Here is a 24443-nt window from a genome sequence, read left to right on the forward strand (position 1 = left end):
CATTATTATGAATGGAAAAAATCATCATAACAAGCAGGGACAGACATCCGATCGTTTTGATCCTTGACTTTGATCTTTAGCTGTCCCCCGTTTGAGGTGGTTGCCGGCAAGTTGAAAGCATTTTTCGTTCTGCCCCAACACAGACATGCCTCGTACATATATAGTACAAACGTGTATGTGTGTGTGTGTGTGTGTGTATTAGCAGTCGCTGCACACGCACAATACTCTTAAGCTACTGTAATTAGTCTGAAGTATGCATGTTGTTGCAGCCAAGCCTAGTAAAAATTTATGATGTGCAACGAGTTGAGGCGCGCGATTTTGCATTTCTAAATATGCAGAACAGAGCCCCACCGGTAGCTCACAAATTATGACATGCTGCGATCTCATAGCCGAGCACTAGCAGAAAATTAAACGCGTTGAAAATGTTAAAATGTACAAGCGTAATTGAAAAATGATAACACGGAATACACATATGGTACAAGTATATAGTATGTAGTATACTCGTATATAGTCAGTGGCAGAAGAAAGTAAGTGTGGCTTGCTTATAAGCTAGTGGCATTCCTCCACTTACAAGTATGTATGTGTGTATTCTGTTGTGTCTTTGGCCTGTTGAAAGCCGTTTTATGATGCACAGTGTAATAGTAATGAGCACTTGCAAATTGGAATTACAACAAACGTAAATTGCAACAATAATAATAATAATTGCACTAATTGTTTTTGTCAATTATTGCGGCAATTACCATGACTAATATGGGCCGAGTGCTGCGTATAGATGACGCGTTTACAGAGAAGTCTGCTTTTGTTTTGGCGATCGCTACAATGTTCACCATTCACCATTTAGCTCTTGTTCTTCTCAACGCCCGACCGCATCTGCAAGCACTTTCCCATGCAAATTTGACAATTTTTGCATAAGATTGCACTGAGGGTCTGACATTTGTGGAAATGGTCTGAGGGCCCTAGGTGATATCACCTGCAGAATGCATGTACGAGCACATGAATAATTTCAAAAGACGCAGGTAGCCGACCCACTTTCACTGCCTCTGCCATCCATTACTTTGTCCTTAGAATCTCCGGCCAGTTCTCGCCATTGAGGTGCTCTCATTATTATTCCTTATTATTATTTTTCCTTTAAATATTCACCCAAGAGGTAGCTACAGAGAACGTGGGAATGTAAACAAACCGGCCGACAAACTCTTAGCTACATTTAAGATTTTGCTCATGCTGCCAAAGATTTGCCGTATACACCTACTTTTTCTCTGGATCTGAGTCCGTGTGTGTGTGCGTGTGTGCACTGCCCTGGAAACACTTGCAGAGCCTTCAATAAACCAAATAGAGGGAGTTTAAACGAAATTTAATTGTATTTCGAAAATGACAGGGAATGAAATGTACAAAGCGAGTGCAGGAAGCAGCCACCCTTCCTCCAATGTTTTTTCTCGAACTAGCTGCGTGGGTCCAATTGAACAATTCATGTTTTTTATTTTATTTTATTTGAAACGGACATTGAGCCAATATTTTTTGCCTTGAAGGCCCGCTGGTGGGTCAATGTAATACGAAAATTAAATCATTTGTAAGTGTGCAGCTGGCCTTCTTCAACCTGCTCTAATACCTTTGCCAACATCCCTACTACCGGGTTTGCAGTTTAAGGTCAAGTCTGTACCAAAATCATTTAAATGATAAATAAACAATAATAATTAAGAATTATTATTTTTTAAATTATATCAGATGTAAGACGCCATTTGAAATGATTGCAAAAATAAAATACTTGTAGAACATATAAGTAGTTGAATTAGTTGAAAAACATGAAATATGTTTCTTTTGGTGAGCGATTTTTTAACATTTTTATACCTTTCACCCAAAGAGTATTCTAAGAAGTTTAGTGCGAATGTATATGTACATATATGTAACAGACTGGCATGGCAGAACCTAGTAGTATATATAATTCGATGTAACCATAACCCTTCTACTAAGCCCCAGAAAGGTTGGTTTCTTTTTCGATACACCTCCACTCTCACCGCTTACATTGATTCCGAAATTCATGTATTTTGTATTCAAATTTAACTGTTAGTGCTTTTAAGCATATGCATGTACGGTATTTTTTATTATTTTAATTCATTTAAGTTAAAAAACCAATTAACCTTAAAACTACATATTTATTTTAACATATTTGGTATCCCCTACAGGGCATCCAAAGCTACGATAACTTTTCGTTTGAAATAATGCTGTCACAAATTAACGGAAAAATATCGCATCTGATTAAATTTCCTTTTTAAAAGGTACAATTACTTGTAATTGTCGTTAGGGCTCGTAAGTGGCTCTTTTACATCAAATGAATCAATATTCGTATATATTGGAAGGTTATATCATTCTGTTCTTTAAACTGTCTATGAAAACGCCCACTAGTTTTAATAAGGATAAGATCCGAAATTATGATGGAATGTATTCGTATGTACATTTTAGATAAGTTTTGCTTCAATTATTTTTTAAGCAAACCAAATATTTCTCTTAATTCTTATGTGCTCTCAATAGAAGCAATTTTTTCAATCCGTTCTCAAAGTATAGTTGGGGGAGAAAAAGAGAAAAATGCATTTTGCGTCTTGATGGATATTTGCTGGAATTTCATTGATATTATGCATTTATAGGAACAGCTGTGGAAACATTTGCATGGTTTTCACTTTTCATTTTTGTGTGTTGTATGGAAATTTGTCGCAAATTACTTTCGCTTCCATGTCCGGCTCGAATTTCATGGAACCGGAAATGTTGGGAAAGGCAGTGAAAGGATTCGGCTACCAATACGGCGGCGCTTGTGCCTCGTTTCCACAGTTTCCATGTCAAGCTAAATTTCAATACAAATAATATAAGTAAGTAGATGAAAGTGGAATGGCAGCTGGTGACCCGCACCACAAGCCAATGGTGGCGTCAAGAGTGAAAGGATGCGTGTGTGTAAATAACTGTACCGTTCCGCCTGTAATGACAATAAATGCGGCTCTTAAATACTATGCGTGTATTCTACAGTCCTACTTTCATAAGTTCTGATATGTCTGTATGTATGTACTCGTATGTACATATGTGTGTGCTAGGAAAGAGTGAGAACGTTCTGCCACATTTAGTGACAAAACAGCCGAAATCAGCACCTCTCTCAAAATTTTAAAACAGCAGCACACGCCAACAGCCCTAACCCTAACCTTCAGGGCGTACTGGGTTACATAACAAACAGTGGAAACGTTGCTGTTGTTGTTGTTGGTGTTGCTGTTGAGCTGCGCATGCGCAACACGCACCCAAAAAGCAGCAGCGTGGCGCATCCTTTCGTCCTTTTTCAAAGGTGCGCTACACACGCGCTGTGGTAGTTACCCCTACCCAACCCCAGACTTACTATATACTTTTCCAATCTCTTCTGCGTGATATGCACAATGACATAGAGGCAGTGTTTTGTTGTTGTTTTTATTTTTTACCAACTCTCCCGATCAATACCGTCGTAAATTGTTCAGCTCTTTTTTGTGCCGGAGATGTGTGGCATGCGTCAGCGGTATTGCAGCCATTTTTTGATTGGCTGCCATGTGGGAGCCTTTCAGAAAACTGTTCGGCTTCTGACTATCATTCGATATAAATGTTGGGTTAGCTCATTGTCGTCAAATCTGCGCTTCATGCAAAATAGGGTTGAAATTTAAAACATTCGCCCCTTCAACCAATTCCATGCCTGTTCGATTCCCACCCCTTTTATCTGCGGACCAGCAGCTGCAAATATTTTAAGGCGCAATTTTTTCACTAAAAAATACGTTTTTTTTTTTGTATAAATGGGTAACAGTAATTGCTAGAAAAATATAAAAATTGGTGCAGAAAATCCGCTTTAGTGACATTTTAACCTCTTCGGATTTTCTATCCAAGTCATTTATTTATGTTTCTCTTCTAGTTGATCAAATATAACGTATTTCGTTAATGGAAGCAGGCACATTGTTTTTACAAAATTTGTAGGAGAAAACACATAAAAAAAGTGCGGGTTGATTTCACGACTTTACGACAATATTTTAAATCACACAATGTTGGTGGGAAATATATTAAAAATTTGAGATTCTGTTAATGGAAAGTCGGATATATTGGGTGGTGTAGGTATTGTTTATATACACACAATGCTTTCAGTTTTTGAAACGCTTGCCATTTATGATTTCAATATCACGGATGGCTGAACGATGAATTCACGCATTTGGCTGCGCTTCAAACGCATTTTCACCTCAAGCGCAGGATTTAATGAAATTCAAATAACAAAAGTACGAAACAAACTTAATACAATTTCAAAAATGTGTGCGGATTTTCCCTGCGACTTTAACTTAACAGCTGCAATTACAAAACGCAAAAAGCAACAAACCCAAAGAGAAGGCGCAGACAACCACACAGCCACAGAATCACACAACCACACAACCACACAACTCACACGTCTCGAGCCACTGCACCAGTCCGCATTGGAGCAGCCGAGGAATGGGGCAGCAGCCGCACGCATGCAAATCCAATTCAGCGCCAATGTGTGAGCACGAGCGAGAAGGCATGCTCACAATTTATGCAAACGAGCAGCGAAGTGTAGAAAGGCGTGTAATGCGCGCTCTAATGTGGACAGACAGAGGGACGTAGGCACTGGAATTAAAAGCGCTAATTGCGGTGCAGGCACTACTGATTGTGTGTGTGTGTGTGTGTGTGTGTGTTGGTGTGTTGCAGAGAAAGGGGGGAGGGGGGGGGGAGGAGGGGTAGAGTCGAGTGGGTGCATATGCAAAAGCTGGTGCGTTGCGTGCTGAATGGTAATAAACAGAGCGAGGCGCTATTTAAATGAGTGCTTTGCATCGTGTACGTTGCAACCGCAACCATTTGCAACATTTGCCGCAACTGCTGCAGCGCATCAACAGCAACAAGGTGCCGGCAAAGTGTTGGGTTTGTTTGTGTTCCTCTCGTGACACTTATAGCGGTTATGTGACACAAATAATTGAACTCACCAGCTTGCGGGCAAATTAGAAATTTGTATTAACAGATTAACAGATGGAAACAACAAATAGACGAAGAATATTCCTCTAAATTTGTCTAGATCAGGGTTTATAATTTTAAACAACATTGCAATCGAAGCAATCGAGAGGTGGCTTATTAGTCACTAGCAGTACTGAAGGTCTCAGTATTTGTTTTTCCAATTTTTGTTTTTCCTTCCCACTCTGAACTTATTTGTAGAACACTTCTGTTGGAACTATGTGCTTAGTAGAAACCTACTCCGATTGGAATCAGAAGTGCATATACATATGTATGTACTCGCGGTTTTTAACCAATTACAAATTAAAATATTTCTTATCCGGTCATTTCATTGCATTTACATTTTATTTGAACAAAATCGGTATCGTGAGGAGGGTTTGTTAGCAAACGATTTGGTTAAACCTTGTACAAAACGAGTGTAGGGATATAAAAAGGAGGATTAGAAGACTCTTCGAAGTATATTTATTCTTGATCAGTATCGAACTCCAATTCTACAACTACGTCTGGATATTATTTTTCCTCATGATTCATTGTGTTAACTCAAATGTAAAGGAAGTTAAAACCATAAATATATACATGTATCTACACACACACCCTACTAATTTTATTTAGTTCAGCCGTTTGATCTAATCTTAACAACATTAAAATAAATCAACAGATTTAAAATTATGATTTCAAGTTTCAAATTTATTTAATTAGAAAACAATGACAAAAATTAAAAAACTATTAAACAAAGTGATGAAATCGGTCATGAGTAAAAAGAAGCGTTCATAAACGAAATGAACAGGTGAATAAAATGACTGATTTTGCGCTCAAATCGAAAAGGAATACCTGAACTTATTGATTAAACTTCATTAAAATGTTAACCTTTAAAACGGTTTTTTTTATTGTCCGGTCTCAAACAATGCTTATGGAGAATTTTTATCGTCATTTATAGTGATTAGAAGTGTTACTGTGGCGGAAAGTTCAGCCACTACTATCATTTAGTTGTAAGTATTTAGTCAATTTAGTAATGTTAAAACAAATCTATTGAATTTTGTTTGACTGTCCGCTTCTGTGCAATAACATTGAGGCTATCGAAAAAATAATGTGAAGATGACTGCGAACAGCAGCAGTCTCTGGATCTCACTGTTCCGGCGCTCTCGTGGCTAACATAGCGCCCACAACAATGTTGAAGTTTAGGCATAAATTAGAATATTCGTGTACGATATCTACTATGTCGTCGCGTTCCTATTTGTTCTATTGGGAACATATTCCAAATGTTAGTGCACAATTCAGAGACCAGTCTGCCCAGAACTTTTGGATCTACGAGTATTTGCATGTCAGTGATCAACATTTTTAGCATTTTAAACACAATGAAAACACCATTAAAAACCCCCAATAGTTAAAGCCGATTAGAACATTGAAGTTGGAGCAGCCGGATCCACCCTGTGTCCACCGTTTTCTCTGAATGAAATTTTCCACTACGAAATCTTTGTTGTACCAATTATTCCAATAACAGCAATAACGATGAGAGATTCATTGTGCATTAAATATCAATAGGCTATGCAAAATCCTTAGCTATCTTCACAAACAAAATAGTTTAATAGCTTTGATTTTTCCAGCGATCGGTCCTATGGAAGATTTATAAACAAATGAGGCTATATATTCATATTTTGAAATAAACTTGGTTATGAGTAAGACTAGCTTTTATGGCTGTCGGTGCCACACCCCCCGCTGCCTGTTACATACACTTGGTGTTTCGTGTACAGGACGTAGATTTATAATAGAACACAATTTGAAGATTGAATTTGAATCTCAAGTTTTTGAAGACAAGAAACTACATCGATTACCGAATTTTTGAGAACTTGTTTCACCTTAACGAGAGCTGTTAGATTTGAATTTATTGGGCTTTGTTTTAGTTCAATGTAAGTGCTGCATAGTACTCAAAACTATTGTCGGTTGCAAGCATTTTGGTAACTACAGTGTGTGTGTCTTTGTGAAAGAGTGGGAACAATTTTCATTTTTGCAAAGAAATAGTGTCAAAGGACAACTAGATGCATGCGTAGTGATTTATTTTACAGAGTGGGAGTAGCGTGAAGGGCAAGTAAATCAAAACCTGAGCTCATAAAGAGCACAATACTGTCGATCATGGAGATGATGTGTGCAGCTATTCAGCACTGAGACCGATACGCAGCGGGTGCATCCAGCATGGCCAACAAAGCCAAATTGGTACACTTGGTACTTGGCAACAGTGCAGGACCAGCAATATCTTGGCTTTGTCCTGGCCTTTGGCAGTAGAACGCAATCAACCCCGACCCGGACCCTGTCTTGCGCAAGCTGCTGTTCCCACGCTGCCGTTGCCGCTGCCGTTGCCGCTGCTAGCGGTACTTGTCTGCTGCCATCTATTCATGGATGCACCAACACATAGTAAGGAACACTTCCTTCGATCTTTCGTTGCGTAAATTTACACCTGGCCGAAGGACACTTTTGATTGCGTTTGATTTTGCAGGTTCGCCTTTTCAGGTTCCCCATTGTCCGTTGGCTACGTACTGGCTATGTACTTAATTAAAATCATTCTGACACAAATTTATGGCAGTTGCGCCTTAGTTCTCCCGCTTCTTCCTAATTGTTGCCATTTGGTGTCAGGATTTTGTATTTTCTGGGAACTCCCGCTTATATTGCCTTTAGTTTTGAAACTACCGTTCTGCATTGAAAAGCCAAACGAAAGGCGGGCATCAGAAATCAACAGATTATGTTTTGTCTGCAAATGTTTCATGGCGAATCAGAATTTCTTTGTCCTCCTACGCTTTAGTTATATAATGCAAGCTCCTACTTATTGTTTGCAATGGAAATATTAGTAGAAAATACACTTATCTATATGTTGATGCTGATATCGCATGAGATACAATTGAATTTCTATTTAACAAAATTCCTTCCATATGAGCTGCTGCTCAACAATTTTCAATCACATTTCAAACACCTTTACTCTATGCTGTCCTGCTGGCGGCTTAAGCTTCACTTCAACGCTTTCTCATTCAAATATTTTCCAAATTTTCCATTTTTCCGTTGAGCCTTCCCTGCCCCCATGCCGCGCCATTTCATGCCACTTAAGCCAATGAAATTTCCTGGCGGCACATTTTTTAGGGCCACTGGCTCCAGCAGTGTCCTTATGCTCGACCACCAGGAGTTTGCGCATGGTGCTGGAAGCTACCCCAGGGGAAATATTAAAATGAAGACTGTGCTTTGAGTTTTTTTTATGTAAATCAACCCCCTTGGGCTTGACTTTGACACGCAGGCGAACGTTTTTTATGCGCAGCTTATTTAAATGGCGGTTCCCTTTCCGAAGGAAGTGTTAAAAAAGGGTTGCTGGATTTGTGTATTGGTCTTTTTATGTGTGCTCATAGGCTTATGTTAATTTCAACCCTTTGGATGTGATAGGGCCACTGATTTCATTGGCCACTTAAAATATAGAAAAGCCTACCATAAAATGGCGACTCACATTCCAAATTTCTTCCTTGCAGTTGTTGGAACTCAGAAGGCGCTCCCATTGCCCCCCTCACGACACTTCAAGTTTGAGGCAGACAATTTCAAAAGTCAACAATTCGTGGCCAACTACGCTAATTGCCGACCTGAGGACGAAGAGACGCGGGTGTTGGCCTCACTAACGGCCAACCATACCGATGGCAAGAATGCGTCCGATGACGAGCAAACTTTACCGAGTGCTATTGACACAAATACGCGCAACGTCAGCAAAAATCAGAGCTGTGCGATCCGAGCCCCGTCCGGTGAGATGCCGTCCGGCGAGGAGGATAAGCAAAATAGTGCCAACATATCCGGGAAGCGACAGAAGCTGACGCTCGAATTAAAGCTGCAACCGTGCGACGAATATGTTGAGCAGCAAGCAAACAACTTAAAACGCCCGCAGGACCAGGTCAGCAGTAGGGGGCACATGTCGCCTTTCAACTTGAAAGCTGATGAGCTCTCAGAGAACTTCGAGGAGCTGAGGGAGCATGGGAAGCGAGCTACAAGAGCTGCGCCACTCTCGGGGCATTTCACTAACTCCCAAGGCATGCCCGATGTGAAGCAGTGTCTGAAATTACAGGGCCAGGATGGTGAGCATAATTTCATACTACTCCATTCTATAGATCAGCCTCCGATTTGAATTTATAAACAGAAATTTTCGCTTGTTGCCAAAATTACTATTTCTGGGCATTTTGGGCGAACGAAAAATTATATATGAGCTCGAGTCTGTTTTTTTACAAAACTCGAATGACATTTTTGATTTCGCACTCGCAGTCTTTTGTTTCGTAACATGACGAAGCACGACACGGATGGAATTCAATGACGTCTTGAATTTTATGTATGTCCTTTGCACACAAAGCAAAACCAAAAAAAAAAAAAATTGTATATGTATTTTTGGGGTAAAAAACAGAAATCAATTTCGCTGTCTACCCGTCTCGATAAGAAAGTGTATAAAAAGAAACCAAACAAAGAAATTACGGGCATACCGAGCAGAACACTAACGAGTCGCAGGAAAAAAACGTTACGCTTCCAGCAGCATTTGACACCCCAGAGCAATGTAGTTTTCAGCTGAAAGTACAACAAGCAATTGTGTGTGAGTGTAAAGGACAATTTACGGGACACTTTTTAGGCACTCAGGTAGCTGCCTCTGAATATGCATATCCATCTTGGACCGTTACTCAAGAAGGAGCCTTTTTACCTATACTGCATTCTTATTTTTCCACTTTTTATGCAATTTTTAGCATGAAATTTTTCTCTTGCCTTTTTAGGGGTGGTTTGAGGAACTTTCTTTCCGTATTTCAATACCTTTTTAATTACATTTTTTACTATGCTTAGCTAAACATAGTGGTTGGTGATTTATGCGCCATTCAGATAAAATATTTAAGGTTATCGTTGATTTTGCCGAGAGTTTCTCACGATCCTTAAGGTAAATCCGTTTGCAACTATACTTTTGAAATGCAATATAAGAGGGTTGTGTAAAATGTATCTGCTCAGCTATGTAAGAGCAATGGAATCAATAAAATTTTAGATGCCTCTCGTGGGTTAAATGTTGAGAATTGCTTCCGAAAGAAGCTATTTCTGATTAATTTAGCCCAAATTTAAAAACCCATCTCAGTACAGTGCAGCCTTATCTAATTTTATGACTTTGTTTTTCTATAAATAGATAGCAGAGACAGCGTTTTGTGTACATCATAATTTCCCTTTTCCTTGACCCCTTCATTTATTATATTTTCCGGCTGCGATAATAAAACTGGAGTTTGCCTCTTGAAGTGCCTAACTCTTCTTTGCTTACTTAAACTACCTTTATGATGTTTGCCTACATTGACTTTAGTAATTCCCAGCAACGAACTCAAGCAAGGACGTCCATAGCAACCTATAGTTTTTCGTGAACAAACGCAGTAGGTTGAACAAAAGTCAAACGGTCAGCAAGTCAACGCCATTGGCGTGACCTTTTTAACAACTCTTTGCGAACGTGAGAGCATTCAAAACCAGTAGTTCGTTTGACAGGCGGCAAGCATATCGGCAAGAAGTAAGCGTTTCGACTAATTAACATGTAGCCCATACGCTGAAGGGATGCTGCTGAAGGTTCAATGTCAGCCAGGAAAAGATACTCGTACCATAACGTATCTAAATTTTTTATGATTTACGTGGAAATCGCCGCAATTTACAACCTCAGTCTTGTCCCTTGTGCGCGTCGTAAAAAATGCAAAGAGCGCGAAAACCATGAGTTGGGCACAGAATCCCAAAGCCTTAGGTGGTTATCACTGACGGAAGCACTGGGCATCGTGCGGCAGGACAAATGAATTTGTACGATTTTTTAGGTACCTGACTGTTACTCACGATGCGACTTTTTACGACTTTGTAACTATTTTGGTTATTTTCTCCATAGTTAGAGCATACATAAAAAGTGAATATCTACCTGAATTTTTCCCAACATTTTTTATTACCAACATTTTCGGTCGAGGGTCTGTACGATATTTTTGGTATTTCGCCCACATGCGTGTTCTGAATATCTGTACCTATGTATATATAGTATGTACATATTTAAGCCATAGCTTGACTTTTTATTTAATTAAGTTCGGTAAGAAATAAATGACAAAGTCCCCCGCTCGACTCCTATATACCTAATCCAATCGTTCCTTTTGAGGATTTCCAAAATTTGTATGTATTAATGTGAGACAAACTCGCTGAAGATATCTTCACAAACATAATATGTGCGTGCGATTCCGATATCCTTAAAAGTTCACTATATAACTCAAATAAGAGTGTTTTTTGCCCAAATCGGTCCAATGAGAGCTACAAGTATATGTATGTGGATTTTATGTTGGTCAGATCGACAGTTTGAACTACCCTCTACAACGATTTTCCTTGCATTAATCAAGAGATATCTTTTGTAAAACCTGCTTTTTGTTTTTACAAAAACTATGAACGATTTCATAATACCCTTATACATATGTATGCGTGTACACTCCATTCCAATACTTTCTCTCATCATTGCACAATATACATAAAAAATTAAATGCAAAGAAATCATCATAATTAACGAAGTGAAAGCCCCTGACAGAAACTGCGACAGTAACCTTAGAAAAAGGAAGCGATAACTAAATAAAATCCAACAAACAGACTACCACCAAAATGGAGGTGGGGTTCGGCTGGTGCATGGGTGGTCGGAAGCCAGTCTACATGGCAAAAACAACGACCGAAGCAGCGGCAAGCTGCATATATGAATAGAAAAACTGTGTGTGTGGTTCGTGCGAGTTTGTGTGAATGAGAGAGCGGCACCAGACAGAACCAGGACCAAGACTTACAATAACGAAAATACGAAGAGCAACAATAAAGAATAGGTGGATATCGGCGCTGCCGCTGCCGCTGCCAGTGCCAGTGCCTCTGCCACTGACGTCAACGTCAATACCAACCACAATGGCCCAAAAACCAAAGCAGCGCCAAAATGGCTGGCAGGATGGTGCCGCAGTCATCATCGACGTAGCTTTAAAATATTTTACATAGTCATAACGCACACTTACAGAGCTACACACCACATCCACACATACATACATATGCTTACATGCGCAAGGTTTTGACTATGTTTCAGGCGTGTGCGCCAATCATAAAAAAATATGCATACACACACAGACACAGTGGCCAACGACGCCGGGGCCGAGGCCAACGCCGATGTGTGTATAAAATACATTTGAAATCCAAATTTAAATTTTAAGCCACACCCCCAACAAGCGCACGCATGGTCATATACACACACACACACAAATATATATGCACACTCCGATCCAAAGTACACACAATGGAGCCCAACGACGGCAAAGCCGAGCGCACGAACCGATTGCGACGTCGCGACGTCGACATTGTAGTAAAATTTTAAAACGTATAAAATGTTGGAGCGCGCGCATTTACAATACACTCACACATGCTCATACATACATACATACACACACATGCATAGCGGCAAATGCAAATTCAACAGCCTCAATCTCACTCGTAAACGAACGACGAGTGAGCGCATACTTCTCCTCTTGGCGAATGAGACGGAGCGTCTGTACGATCCACAATGATTTCGAATAAGAAATGGGGAAGTACACACATAAGCACATAAACACACATGCCTTGTGTGTGGAACTCATTTCTAACAGATATTCAAACGCGCAAAGAACGGTAAATAATGTGCGTGCATGTGTATGAGTGCTGAACTGCTCACACCACAATCCACTCACGCACACACATACACACACACACACACACAGAGTACGAGTATATGTAACTGGGGAGCTTAGCACTCGTTGGCGCTCATTCGCCGCTGCTCGCTCGCTCGCCTGTCTTGCTGACGGCTTCGAGTGCAGTTGCGACGCCAACATGAAACCAGTTATACGCCGACTCTTGTGGAGCGAACCGTTCTGAGCAGCAGCAGCAGCAGTGGGCCGCCGATTTTATTGTTGCGTTTTATACCAGTAATTCAACGTGAACGTAAACGGTTTTTTATACGCAAAGCGTGTGCGCGCGCCTCTGCAACTCTATTTGTGTTTATGTGTGTTGCGCATTGTAAAAAAAGGAAATCAACCCTTATCAGTGGGGTGGCAAAAAACAACTTCCCCTTCTCCCAATTCAACATTGGACTGCTGTCTGAGATTCGATTTCTTAACGTTTTGGGTGGAAAATCACTATTTTCCCACTCAGAGTGAGGAAAACCTTCACTCAAATAAGCCGGCTAGTCCACAGTGTTTTGAGTGCAATAAGCATTAAGGACCAAGAGCCATCAGCAAGAACGACAAGCAGGGGAGAGCGCAAGATAGGCGAAGAGAGCGAGAAGGGCACAAACGACGCAGCGTGAAGCGTTCCGTCGGCAGTGCAGCGCCCGTTCATCATCAGCAGGGCACCAACAACATCTACAACTCAAACTCGGCCTAGCTACATGTGCCTGTTAGTGATTATCCGTTAGTCTGGCCGCATCATTCATAGCGCAACGTCAAGAGTTATCCTGTCGCTAGGACTCCTTTGCTCTGTTTAGTTTCACACGAAACACGAACGCGTTTGGACGCAAGTTTCTGGTGCCCGGCGCTCTAATCAAGCAACATAGATTACAAGATACTATATTCATGCAAAAACATTAACCAAGTGAAATGTTTCAAGTGCAAATTGTGGCAAAATACTAGTAGAAAGAAAGAACAAAAAACATTCGTGCTAACAGGAATAAAAACATTCAACAAATTTCCAATCATATCTATATATCTTTGTGAAAATGGTTATGTCGGAGCTACGTTGGCACACAGCTAGTCCCGAGGATAATAACAATTCCTTGAAGCGAGACTTGCTGAAGACGCCGGCCAGTGGGCGAGACGCTGCAGTGCACATTATGCAAAATCGATGTAAGTTAATTAATTAACCACCTAGTACTTTTTTTAAAACACCTCAATTCGGGAAGTTATTGCGGCTTATTTAATACTACTTGGGCTTAAAAAACAATTCAATGTTCTAGTGATACGAATTTTTTGAGAAATATTTTAATACGCTATATATTCTACACATCTTCTTATTTATACATGCATGACATATGCACACACGAGTATATACAAGTAGTAGCTACATACTATACATATTCGAGTATCTAATCTCTGCAGTAATTTAGGTATTTTCCACATTTAACAGCATTTAATCACACATGACTCACGTTTACCAATTAACCACGGAAAGTTGATCTCAGCTTTGTCGAAGTTACAATACTCTACATTTTTTAACTTTTTATGCTAGCATAATTATCAAACATAAAGCAAGTAGTTAGAAGATTCATATTCAAAAATAAGACCTTGACCAGAAATGGAAAGCTGATAAAAAAAAATAAAGCCCGCACCTCAAATAAAATAAAATAAACCTTAACTTAAACACCAATTGTTGTTACAAAAGCTATATGGCTTAGTATACCGATTTGGATGAACCTTTCAAATATAGTGGATCATGATTAAAAGCTCATCACAAACCAAGTTTCCAAGTTTTCCTACGAAATCTTTAGTGAATGAGCTCTGCTCGTTCCTCTGCCATAAGAGAAGTCCTTCATTTGGTGCCGTGTGTTTGAAAAATTCTTGATTTTTATGCAACGGATGGTATAACTATGTCTATCTCAAATCGTCCGGCCATTGTCATCCTTTCTGTCACATACATAATATTAATGTGGTGATTAAAATTTTTTCTTGGATTAAAAGTATACACAAAATTTGAATACAATTCTATAAGTTGCAAGCCTCTATAATAAGACAGAAGTACTTCACAAGGGAAGGTAAATTATCAACTGCTATACCACTATATAGTTAACATCGAGAACCGACCTAGTTAGGAGACATGCTTACATAAAACTTACACTAAGGGCGCAGTTCTTGCACAAGACGTTTACAAACGGTCAGCTGGTGGTGCTCGATAGAGCCGGTACCTGTTGTAAACAATACTTATAAATTGTTGCTTATCATAGCAAAGAAAAATAGTAAAATCATAGACGCCTATTACTGGAACATGCGTAATATCGGTTTATTTAATGATTGGTTTGTTGTTGTTGTTGTGAATGGCTTACACAGCTGGTGCACCTTCGTGCCAGGTTATTGGTGCTCGCGCAAATTCAAGATAATGTTCTCCACGTAGATGGTACGGAGTTGAATGTATGGGAAGAACAAATATAGGGAAAGGCAGGGCTTTTCAGAATGTAAGGTTTACGTATTTCAACCAAGCACTTAGTGTCCCCTACAAGTAATTACACATAGAAAGTATTCGCCTACGTTGCATCTATTTAAATTTCTTCAAATTTTCACGGGCACGTGACAAATGAGTTATCGAGACTTAAGTTTCTGATGATGTTATTGTGCTAGTAAGACCGCATGTCTTATCACACATCCTATTTTGGGCTTATCAACTGCTATGGATCCATAAAAACAACTGCGCACCTGCGCGTACATTAATATGAGTTCAACTCAACTCACGAAGCACTCTTGGGCCAATAAACAAATTTCGTCACTATGGCATGGTGTCGATTATAATAAATTAGCTGATTGTTCAGAATGCCAATCAGTTTTAAACAAATACATTTAGTTAGGAGATTATGGGCTATTGACGACAATTCCACACGGGTTTTTTCGTCATGGCTCACCATGAGCTCATCAAAGATGAGTCTAGCTGACAAGCAAAAACCAGACTGCATTTTTTGTTGCAAATTGCAAATTCGGGGGTTACGAAAACGATTATAGCCTTTTTAATGGAACAAAGAAGCGTACCAGAGGCAATACTTAATGAATATAAGTATACAAGTACATATCACCCCAGACTGGCCGCTCTGTGCCTAAATGTCGACAATGTTTAAATGACTTTCTTATTATTGTGCAAGCGCTCTCTCCTCTCTAGCTCTATCTCTCTGTGCCTTTTACCACAAAGTCTTGCTCTCTGGGTTTCTTTGTTTTGCTACGAAAATTCATGTAAAACAAAAGGCCCAAAGCACAGACACACTACACGCACATGCACACGCAAAATTCGGCTGTAGACATTGAGCGTGGGGTCAAGAGTTCAAAACACGCAGCTTCCGACTCCACAGCAGACGGGACGGGACGGGACCGACCACGACCACTGCGAGTTGATGAGGACGACGACTCAATCGATAGTCAGTCTGTCTGCGCACGTGATGTGTGTGCCGGTAGTGATTGTGTGCGTGTATATACGCGTATATGTGCGTACAAGTATATGTGTCCGCAGCTTCCACTTCCTCACAACTAGCTGCGTAGGCCACCCCCACCTCCACCCGGACATCCACCACACCCCGACGACTCACGGGGTCATTGACTAATTGTGTGGCAGTCGACGGATTGGCATACGCAGAAATATCTGCCAGAGTGAAAAGTATCTCTGTATAGCTGTAATATGCGAGTCTGTCTGTCTGTCTGTCTATCTAAGCACCACCCGCTGCGAATTTTTCGAGGCCATTTCCACATAATTCTAAATTTCGGCCTAGCGGGGTGGCAACTGCTTGTGGTTTTTAGTTGCAAAATCGGGTTTTATTTAAAATTTGACGCCACCATCCCTTGCACCCAGAATGCCATTCACTCTTAATTAAAATGACCAAATGGTCCTTTGGTTCAATAGCTGGAGGTGTTGCACACACACACACACACATACATACGTATGTACGAGTATTTTGGCCCGTGCTGGGCACGCGCTCCATGAACTAATAGCAAGCGGGGGTGCAGCGTCGACCAAAAGTAAAAGTAACAATAATTTATGTGGCATTTTAACGCTGTTTTGAGAATTTGTTTGCCTGCCCTCGTCGCCGCCGCTGTCGTTTTAAGTGGCGCACCATGATTGGTGCTACGGACACGGCGCATATGCCACATCCGCCTTCATTTGAGACTCAACACTTTAGCTCGAGCGGCACTTCTGCTAGAGCTGGTTCGGCAGTCAGACCGTCTTTTGCAGCTTAATTAGTGACGACAAGACGTGGCACGCGTGCCTCGGAGTATGTGGGGCAGCTATGAGGGACAACTAAAGCGAACTTCTGGAGAAATGATGAAAGTGACGCAATATATGTGCATACATATTTATTTATTTAATACTCGACTATTGTACACGGTTAAGGCAGATACGACAGCAGATGATGTAGAATATATCGGCCAATAGCCTGAAGTCATTTCTTCAAGGTCGGGTGGGAGTTCAGATTGTCAGCCGAAGCAGCTTTGATTAGGTAGTCTATTTTCAATCAATATCGTTTCTTTATCTAACTGATTAGTCATCCATAGGTCAACACCAGAATGACTGTTTTGCAGTCCAGTCGTTGCAACATAAATTAGCCGGAAGACCTGGACTCCTTTCCCATTTGTGCGATCATAAAATGCCAACAAGCCAGCAAATGCTGCTGCCACAAACAAATTCCGAATTCAAATCGAGCCCCAAACGCTTGACCATTGGCAGCACATACGAGTATACTCTCGTACATACTTGTACATACAAGTATATATGCATGCACCAGCACAGCACCAGGTGTTCACTTTTTCCTTGCCACGCAAGGACTATAAAAATATCCTTTTATGTGTGCATTTGCGCTGTTGCTTTTAGCGCCGCTGTCGCGACGTGAGCACCGCATGTGCTTCTGCTCTATGGATGCCCCTGTGACTGCCATTTGGTCAGTCTGCTAAAATGTATCGATTTGTATATTAAGCCCGAATCGTAAAGAAACGTTGAAAATTTCGTTACAAATACATACTATACTACTATACTCGTATAGGAGTATTTGTGTGCTTTCGATTCGCTTTATGTTCGACACGTGTGTCGTCTGCTCCGTGCCGTTTTAGTGGTCTGGACTTTAAGTGCATTGAATTTCCACTAAACGATATTTTTCTCTTACTTTTCATTGCAGATATTAGCCGCCTGTCGCGCTCGCCGTCGCCGCTGCAATCGAATGGTAAGTCCCAACTCCTTCCCTTGAACTCTATGCTAAGCCAGTGGTAGTCCATTAAGACATCAGCTGTTGTCCAACTATTATACCCAACTAACCCCAATGCTAGATTTACGAGTTGTCCACTTTGTATCTGTATCTGTGTCTGTGTCTGTAGCGGACTGTGAAACATCTGCTTGCCCGCTGCTCTGCCGCATCCATTTCACTAAATCATTCGAATGTTTTCATTGAGGCTGCGTTTTCATATTACAAAGACAATAAACAGAGTGCTCGAGTGCCAAGCAGCAACCCTTGCCTGTCAACAGGCCCTGACTATGGAACTATGGCAGAGGTCCAACACCCGTGCGCCACGCGTCACTGCTAGGGACAGACACAGAAGGCTGACAAAACTTTTGTCGCACGCAGCCCTTTCGGGAGATGGTGTGTGAGTGTGTTTGTGATTTAGGCGACAATCCCAAGACCGAGAACAGCGTCTTTAAGTTGATTTTGATGTCTTATTAAATGCGTGAGCGCCCTGCCCTAACAGCCTCCTAATTACACAGTTCGGGTTGGGCGCATTAGGTAACAATAGTCGTGTAAATTGGATTCCCTTCAGAGCGATTGGCTGGGAGCTAAGTGTGAGACAATCGTTGGAAAGATTTTAATTGATTTAAAGTCATTTGGTTAAAAATATACACAAATCAAGATACACACTCGTAAAAGAGCCAAACACTAGTTATGTAGTTTCTAGGGACTGCATAGATATGAAAATCACATCATTTGGCACATCAACTCATTATTATTCATATCTTGTTTCCATCCCGGCCTTTACTCGTTTTTATCCAAAATGCGTAAAATTTGCAATTCACACTTTTCAAATTGCAAGGAAACATCATCATCCTGTTCTCGTATGTGTGTGTGTGTGTGTGTACACTTCTTCCACATTCGGTCTTCGTTAGTCATGCTCTTGTCCCTTTTAGCCGAAAAGAGAGTGGATAACAGCCTTTTTATATAGAGTTCTCCCTTTTTATTGACAGCATTTGGCTTGATTTGAATTTTCATATTATTGGACACAGTTGCAGTGATTCCTTTCAGCTCTCTATCTCTCTCACTCGCGTTTATCTCTCTCTCTCTCTCTTTCTCTATCTGCACCTCCGCATTTTCGAACATATTTACATATATTTTATGCAAAAATTATGCCGTTCGGCTACGGGACCGTGAACGTGGGCGGAAATCTGGGGGGCAGTGGTAAGACATGCAGTCTAACTGACCATTTGGTTTTTATTGGTTCACTAGCTCGACAGGGGCGTCGTTCTACAGGATTCCATTTGAAACGGCATTAGGCGAGTCTTGAAAACCCTGATCAAGAATGTACTTTACTTTCTAATGGATGTGGCATACAAATGATAGATGTGTATACTTTTTGTAAAGAGTAAAAATATGGCAATAAAGGGCTAAGTAGTTGTTCTTTTAATTGCTTGATTTGAATTGTGAATTTGTCGGAAATTAGTGATACTCCCACAGATTTCGATTTTAAGTTTGGCGGAAATTGGTAGATAAGTTTCCCGCAACTCCTCCGCCACTGTTCTCTGGCCATCTCCAACACACACCATTGGGGCAACACAAACAAATCGAATTTGCACATCATCTGAATACCAAATACCCGCACGTAGCCAGACAGTCGGCCGATGCATATGTGGAAGATGCCAAAGGGTAGCCAGTTATACGAGTGTTCGAAGCATCTTTGGGGCCAACTTGGGCGAATAAGTCATCAAATTCACGTACCAACCACCAGAGAGCTAGCATGCCAAGTCATAAAGTAACCACAACAAACATATGCAAAATTTGGAAGGGCCTTTCGGAGGGGGAAGTTAAACGTGCGACGGACACAGCTGACCAAACGTTTGTACAAGCATCTGCATGTGGGAGCACATCAAAGCCAGCAGCAGCCAGGAGCAGGATCTGTGGGTGTTTGTGTGTGTCTGTGTGTGTGTGTGTGTGTGTGAAAAAGGGTAACAATACATTTTTGATTGCCATGCACGGACTCGGGGGTGGCGGCCGCTGCTCGAGCATGAAGTGAGGCTTTACCAAAATATAGTGGCAAATTTAAATATTATTGCAAATCAATTGGCAGGCTCAAATGCAAAAACACACATACACACTCACATACAAATGCGCCCAGCTTCCAATTTCCAAAGTCCTATTTCTGCTGCTTTTGTGCTCGACCGAGTTCACATATAAAATGCATACAAATAGCAAATTTATACAAATCGTGTGTGCCAGCTAAGAGCGCCAACAGGCGAGCCATTTGAAATGCTAAAATGGCACTTGAAAGCAAGGCGCAAGGCACAAAGCGAGTGGAGCACCGAAGAAATGGAAAGAAAACACGAGAATTCCATTTGATGTAGTATACTCAAGGTGAACTATGTAAACTATGGTCGGTCGATCCGTAACAAAGTTAGGGAGATGGTGGCGGTGGCGCTGGCGGTGGCGGTGGCGGTGTTGGTAGTGGTAGTGGTTGTGGCTGTAGTTGTGGTTGGGGGAAAGACGTGTGCACATTTTCGCATAATAAAATAGCAAAATGTATTTGAACGAGTCGTTGGGTGGGCGCGTCGTACGCCTGGTCACGTGAAAGCCTTTCACCAAAACTCAACGGACTATGAAATTGAACAAAAATTATACAAACTCTGCCGCATCAAACTTCTCGGAGCCCATCGTACCCACCGAGCATGCTAAATTTATGCAAAGGACATGGTCAGTCAAAACGACGTCCTGGACGGGTGGGGGGTTACTTAGGCCTAAGTTGAATTTTTATGAAGAGTCAAATGGACAGTTTTCAGATTTTCAATAAACGCGCGTGGCATGTGCAAATACCATTAAGCATCTTTATGAAGACTCTGAAAAGGGGAGATGGAAAGTAAATAAATAGGGAAAAGTAGAAAATGAGCATATAGGAGGACCGGGTTAGGCAGATTTGGAAACACATCCAAACTATCCTCATAACAGAGAATCCTTTTAGTCCCCATTGGTCTAATATGTACTTCTTAGTCTTGCAAACAACATGCATTTCAGAATTTAAATCATCTATGTTTCTTTGCAGCCTCAGACTGCGACGACAACAACTCGAGTATGGGAACATCCAGCGATCGGTGCCGCTCTCCCCTGAGTCCGGCGCTGTCGCTGTCGGGACAGCACAAGCGTCAACACGGCGTACTGCAACCGCACCCGTTACACGTTCTTCAGGAACAGCAGCAAAAGTTGGAGCAGCAGGACGAGGATGATGGTAACGGTGGTGCCCTGAACCTAACCAGCGACAACTCTCGTCACAGCACACAGTCACCCGCAACGTCGGTGAAATTTACACCCAACCTCACCCCTCCCCCGCCCGCGCCAATGGTGCCATCACCCGTGCCCACATCGATGGCGGCAGCTGCAGCGGCTGTAGCCACCACAGTGGCTAGTGGTATTTCCCCACTTTTGGCCATTCCTGGTCTTTCATCCCCCCAGGCACAGTTTGCGGCTGCGGGCTTGGGACTCACAAATCCGGGGCTGCTCGCGGGTGCTGCCATCTCGCCACAAGATTTTGCGCAATTCCAGCAACTACTACAGCAGCGCCAGGGAGCCCTACAGCAGCAGTTCAGCAGCTATATGGAGTTGCTGCGTAGTGGATCACTGGGCGTGGCCCAGGATGATCCTGCCCTGACCACACAAATGGCCGCTGCACAGTTCCTCATGCAGAGCCAATTGCAGGCATTGAGCCAAGCCATGCAGCAGCTACAGGCACTGCAAAAGCAGCAGGAGTTGCAGCAGCAGCGGCACGAAGAAATGCAAATGGACGAGCCACTACCCCTAAGCAAACCAAAGCCAGAGCTACGCAGCTCCACGCCCCATATGCACCGTAGTCCTGTGCACAGTCCTGCAAGCTCCCCGCTCTCTCTGTCGATGTCCCACATCCATACGACAGCGCAGCAACAACAATTGCAGATCACACCGCCAAACTCAGCCATTAGCCTCAAGATGAGCGGCCTGCTCACTCCCAGCACGCCGACGAGCGGAACACAGACACCACATCAGCCCAAGACAGTGGCCAATGCTCGTGCTGCCGGCGAACCCTCACCTGAGGAAACAACTGATCTCGAGGAGCTGGAACAGTTCGCCAAGACTTTCAAGCAACGACGCATTAAGCTGGGCTTTACGCAGGGCGATGTTGGTCTGGCCATGGGCAAGCTCTATGGCAATGATTTCTCGCAGACCACCATCTCGCGGTTTGAGGCGCTTAATCTGAGCTTTAAGAACATGTGCAAGCTGAAGCCATTGTTGCAAAAGTGGCTGGACGATGCCGATCGCACGATACAGGCAACAGGCGGTGTCTTCGATCCAGCTGCACTGCAAGCAACAGTCACCACGCCCGAGATAATTGGACGGCGCCGCAAGAAGCGCACATCCATAGAGACGACAATACGCGGGGCCCTGGAGAAGGCGTTCATGGCTAATCAAAAGCCGACGAGCGAAGAAATAAGTCAACTGGCCGATCGCTTGGGCATGGAGAAGGAGGTGGTTCGCGTGTGGTTCTGCAATCGGCGCCAGAAGGAAAAGCGCATAAATCCGTCCCTGGACAGTCCAACGGGTGCTGACGACGATGATGCGCCCTACATGATGCACTAGGTGGGGCCATAGATTAAAAAATCTAGTGCCGTTTGGGGAGCAGGCATCCAGAGCAGCGTTATTTGAATTAAGACAAGGTATGTCAAGAACTTTATTTTCTCCTAAGAATGGGTTAGATTTTCGGAGAATAAAATGATGGAAATGTAGCCCATTTACTATACTTATTAATGTATAGCTCTAAGAATAGCAAGACGAAAGCACTGCCAGAGTACTTCGAATAAAAAGACACCAATTGCTAGTTTGGTATCTATATGATATAGGGAAGCAATTTTGATGAGGGTTTAATGAGACATTATAAAACTTCTAAATGGCTACGATATCGTTCCTATAATAGCCATATAAAATAATCAGGTTAATAAACTTAGCCTGCTTCATGCCAAGATTGGCGACCCTGACGTGCTTTCTTATTGATTTAGTGAGGCACATTTTTGAAAAGTTAGCTAATGCTTTGGCAAATTAGGTGAATTTTGAATCTAGAGTTTTAGGGTCAAGATGAAGACTTATGTTATTGATAAGCTTAGATCCTATCTATCTCCAAACTCTCTAACCAGGTGCCATTTCCTATCTCTTTCTGTTTCATTTTGCAGGTTCAAAAGCACAAACACATCAAACACTAGCATAATTTTCCAATTTGGTGAGGCTCATTAGCCCGGAGCCGCATGGTTTGTAACCGCACTTTTGTTTATGTTTAAATTTAACGGAATACCAATATCAATGTATTGTATGTACAAAAAGCAGCTTAAAATCGCTGCTCAAAAGAACTGCGTTCAGTTCCCTTGAGCACCGACATTTATGCAATTGAGAAACTTGCATAAAAATTGAATGTTTTGCTTCGTTAGACAACGACTTTCAATTTTTAGGCAGATTTCAAATATTAGACAAAAACCCTAGACGTCTCTCTGTGTACATAACAATTAGCTGTTTCGAAGTCAACATTTATAGCGAATAACAACAAAAATACAAGTATACATGTATGTAATAAAAATCATTTCATATATATAATTTAACCTTTAAGCCATCAAACATTTAAGTATATTTATTTTTGCGTAAATACTGTGATAATCAATTAAAGATTTATTTGTATTTTAATTGAATGCTTAACAATAAACCAGAGCAAAAGCTACTCTATTATCATCATTCGCAGGCTAACTAACGATAAACATTTTAATTTAATTAAAATCATATTTATACAAAAACAAAATTGAATTTAAACACGTACTTGTAAAAGCAGCGTATTTGATTGTAATCGATTGAAGCAGTGACAATTTTAATTTTAAATATGTAATAAATGTATGAAACCAAGAGCAGAAAGATGAACATTTAATAAATATCTACCATACCTAATTAAAAATATGTTGATTTATTTGGGAAATGCCTGTACTCGCACACACAGCCAACACGGGCAACACGGGCAACACAGGCAACACTCGCAACAAGCGACAGATAAGAATCACGAAAATACTTGTGGGTTCAGGCCGCCACATGCTCAAAAGGCAAGTCGAAAAGAATGATGAAAAGCGGCAGATATGAAAGAGGAGCAGAGCTCGGGCAAAACGCAAAACGCAAAACACAATTTTAATAAATAACAACATGCAAAACTGAAATTAATTCATGGAATTTTTGCCTAGTGATTGCCATCCAGTTGGGCCGACCCGCCGGGCCATGGCGGTCGCTGCCACCAGGCCACTTCTCAACTGGAACTGGAAGCACGCCGCCGTCGCCGCCGCCGACGCGGACGCCGAGTTGGCGGACAATTGCAAGATTGCAAGTGCGAGCTAATAGGAAACAGACGCCCGCAGACTGGCCATCCCATGAATGAGCTACACACATGCAGATGAGGCGCGCATGACACACACACACACACACA

At 41.7% G+C, this 24443-nt stretch overlaps 1 protein-coding gene across 1 annotated transcript; it reads left to right on the forward strand.

Moving 5' to 3' along the window:
• The first annotated feature begins 13328 nt into the window (after positions 1-13328).
• LOC115628516 (protein nubbin) lies at positions 13329-23456 on the forward strand. The gene is made up of 4 exons (XM_030524667.1): positions 13329-13880; positions 17894-17938; positions 21012-22653; positions 23164-23456. Exons 1-3 carry the CDS (start codon positions 13754-13756, stop codon positions 22574-22576), a joined length of 1737 nt encoding a protein of 578 aa, XP_030380527.1. The 5' UTR covers positions 13329-13753; the 3' UTR covers positions 22577-22653; positions 23164-23456.
• The last annotated feature ends 987 nt before the right edge of the window (positions 23457-24443 follow it).

This window comes from Scaptodrosophila lebanonensis, unplaced genomic scaffold (assembly GCF_003285725.1).
Source record: "Scaptodrosophila lebanonensis strain 11010-0011.00,11010-0021.00 unplaced genomic scaffold, SlebRS2 tig00000118-arrow-arrow-pilon, whole genome shotgun sequence".
Classification (NCBI taxonomy): Eukaryota; Metazoa; Arthropoda; class Insecta; order Diptera; family Drosophilidae; genus Scaptodrosophila; species Scaptodrosophila lebanonensis.

Coding starts and splice junctions, on each gene's coding strand:
- LOC115628516 (XM_030524667.1), top strand. CDS start 13,754: ATGGTTATGTCGGAGCTACGTTGGCACACAGCTAGTCCCGAGGATAAT. Junction 13,881..17,893: donor GCACATTATGCAAAATCGAT/GTAAGTTAATTA, acceptor TTTTCATTGCAG/ATATTAGCCGCCTGTCGCGC. Junction 17,939..21,011: donor GTCGCCGCTGCAATCGAATG/GTAAGTCCCAAC, acceptor GTTTCTTTGCAG/CCTCAGACTGCGACGACAAC.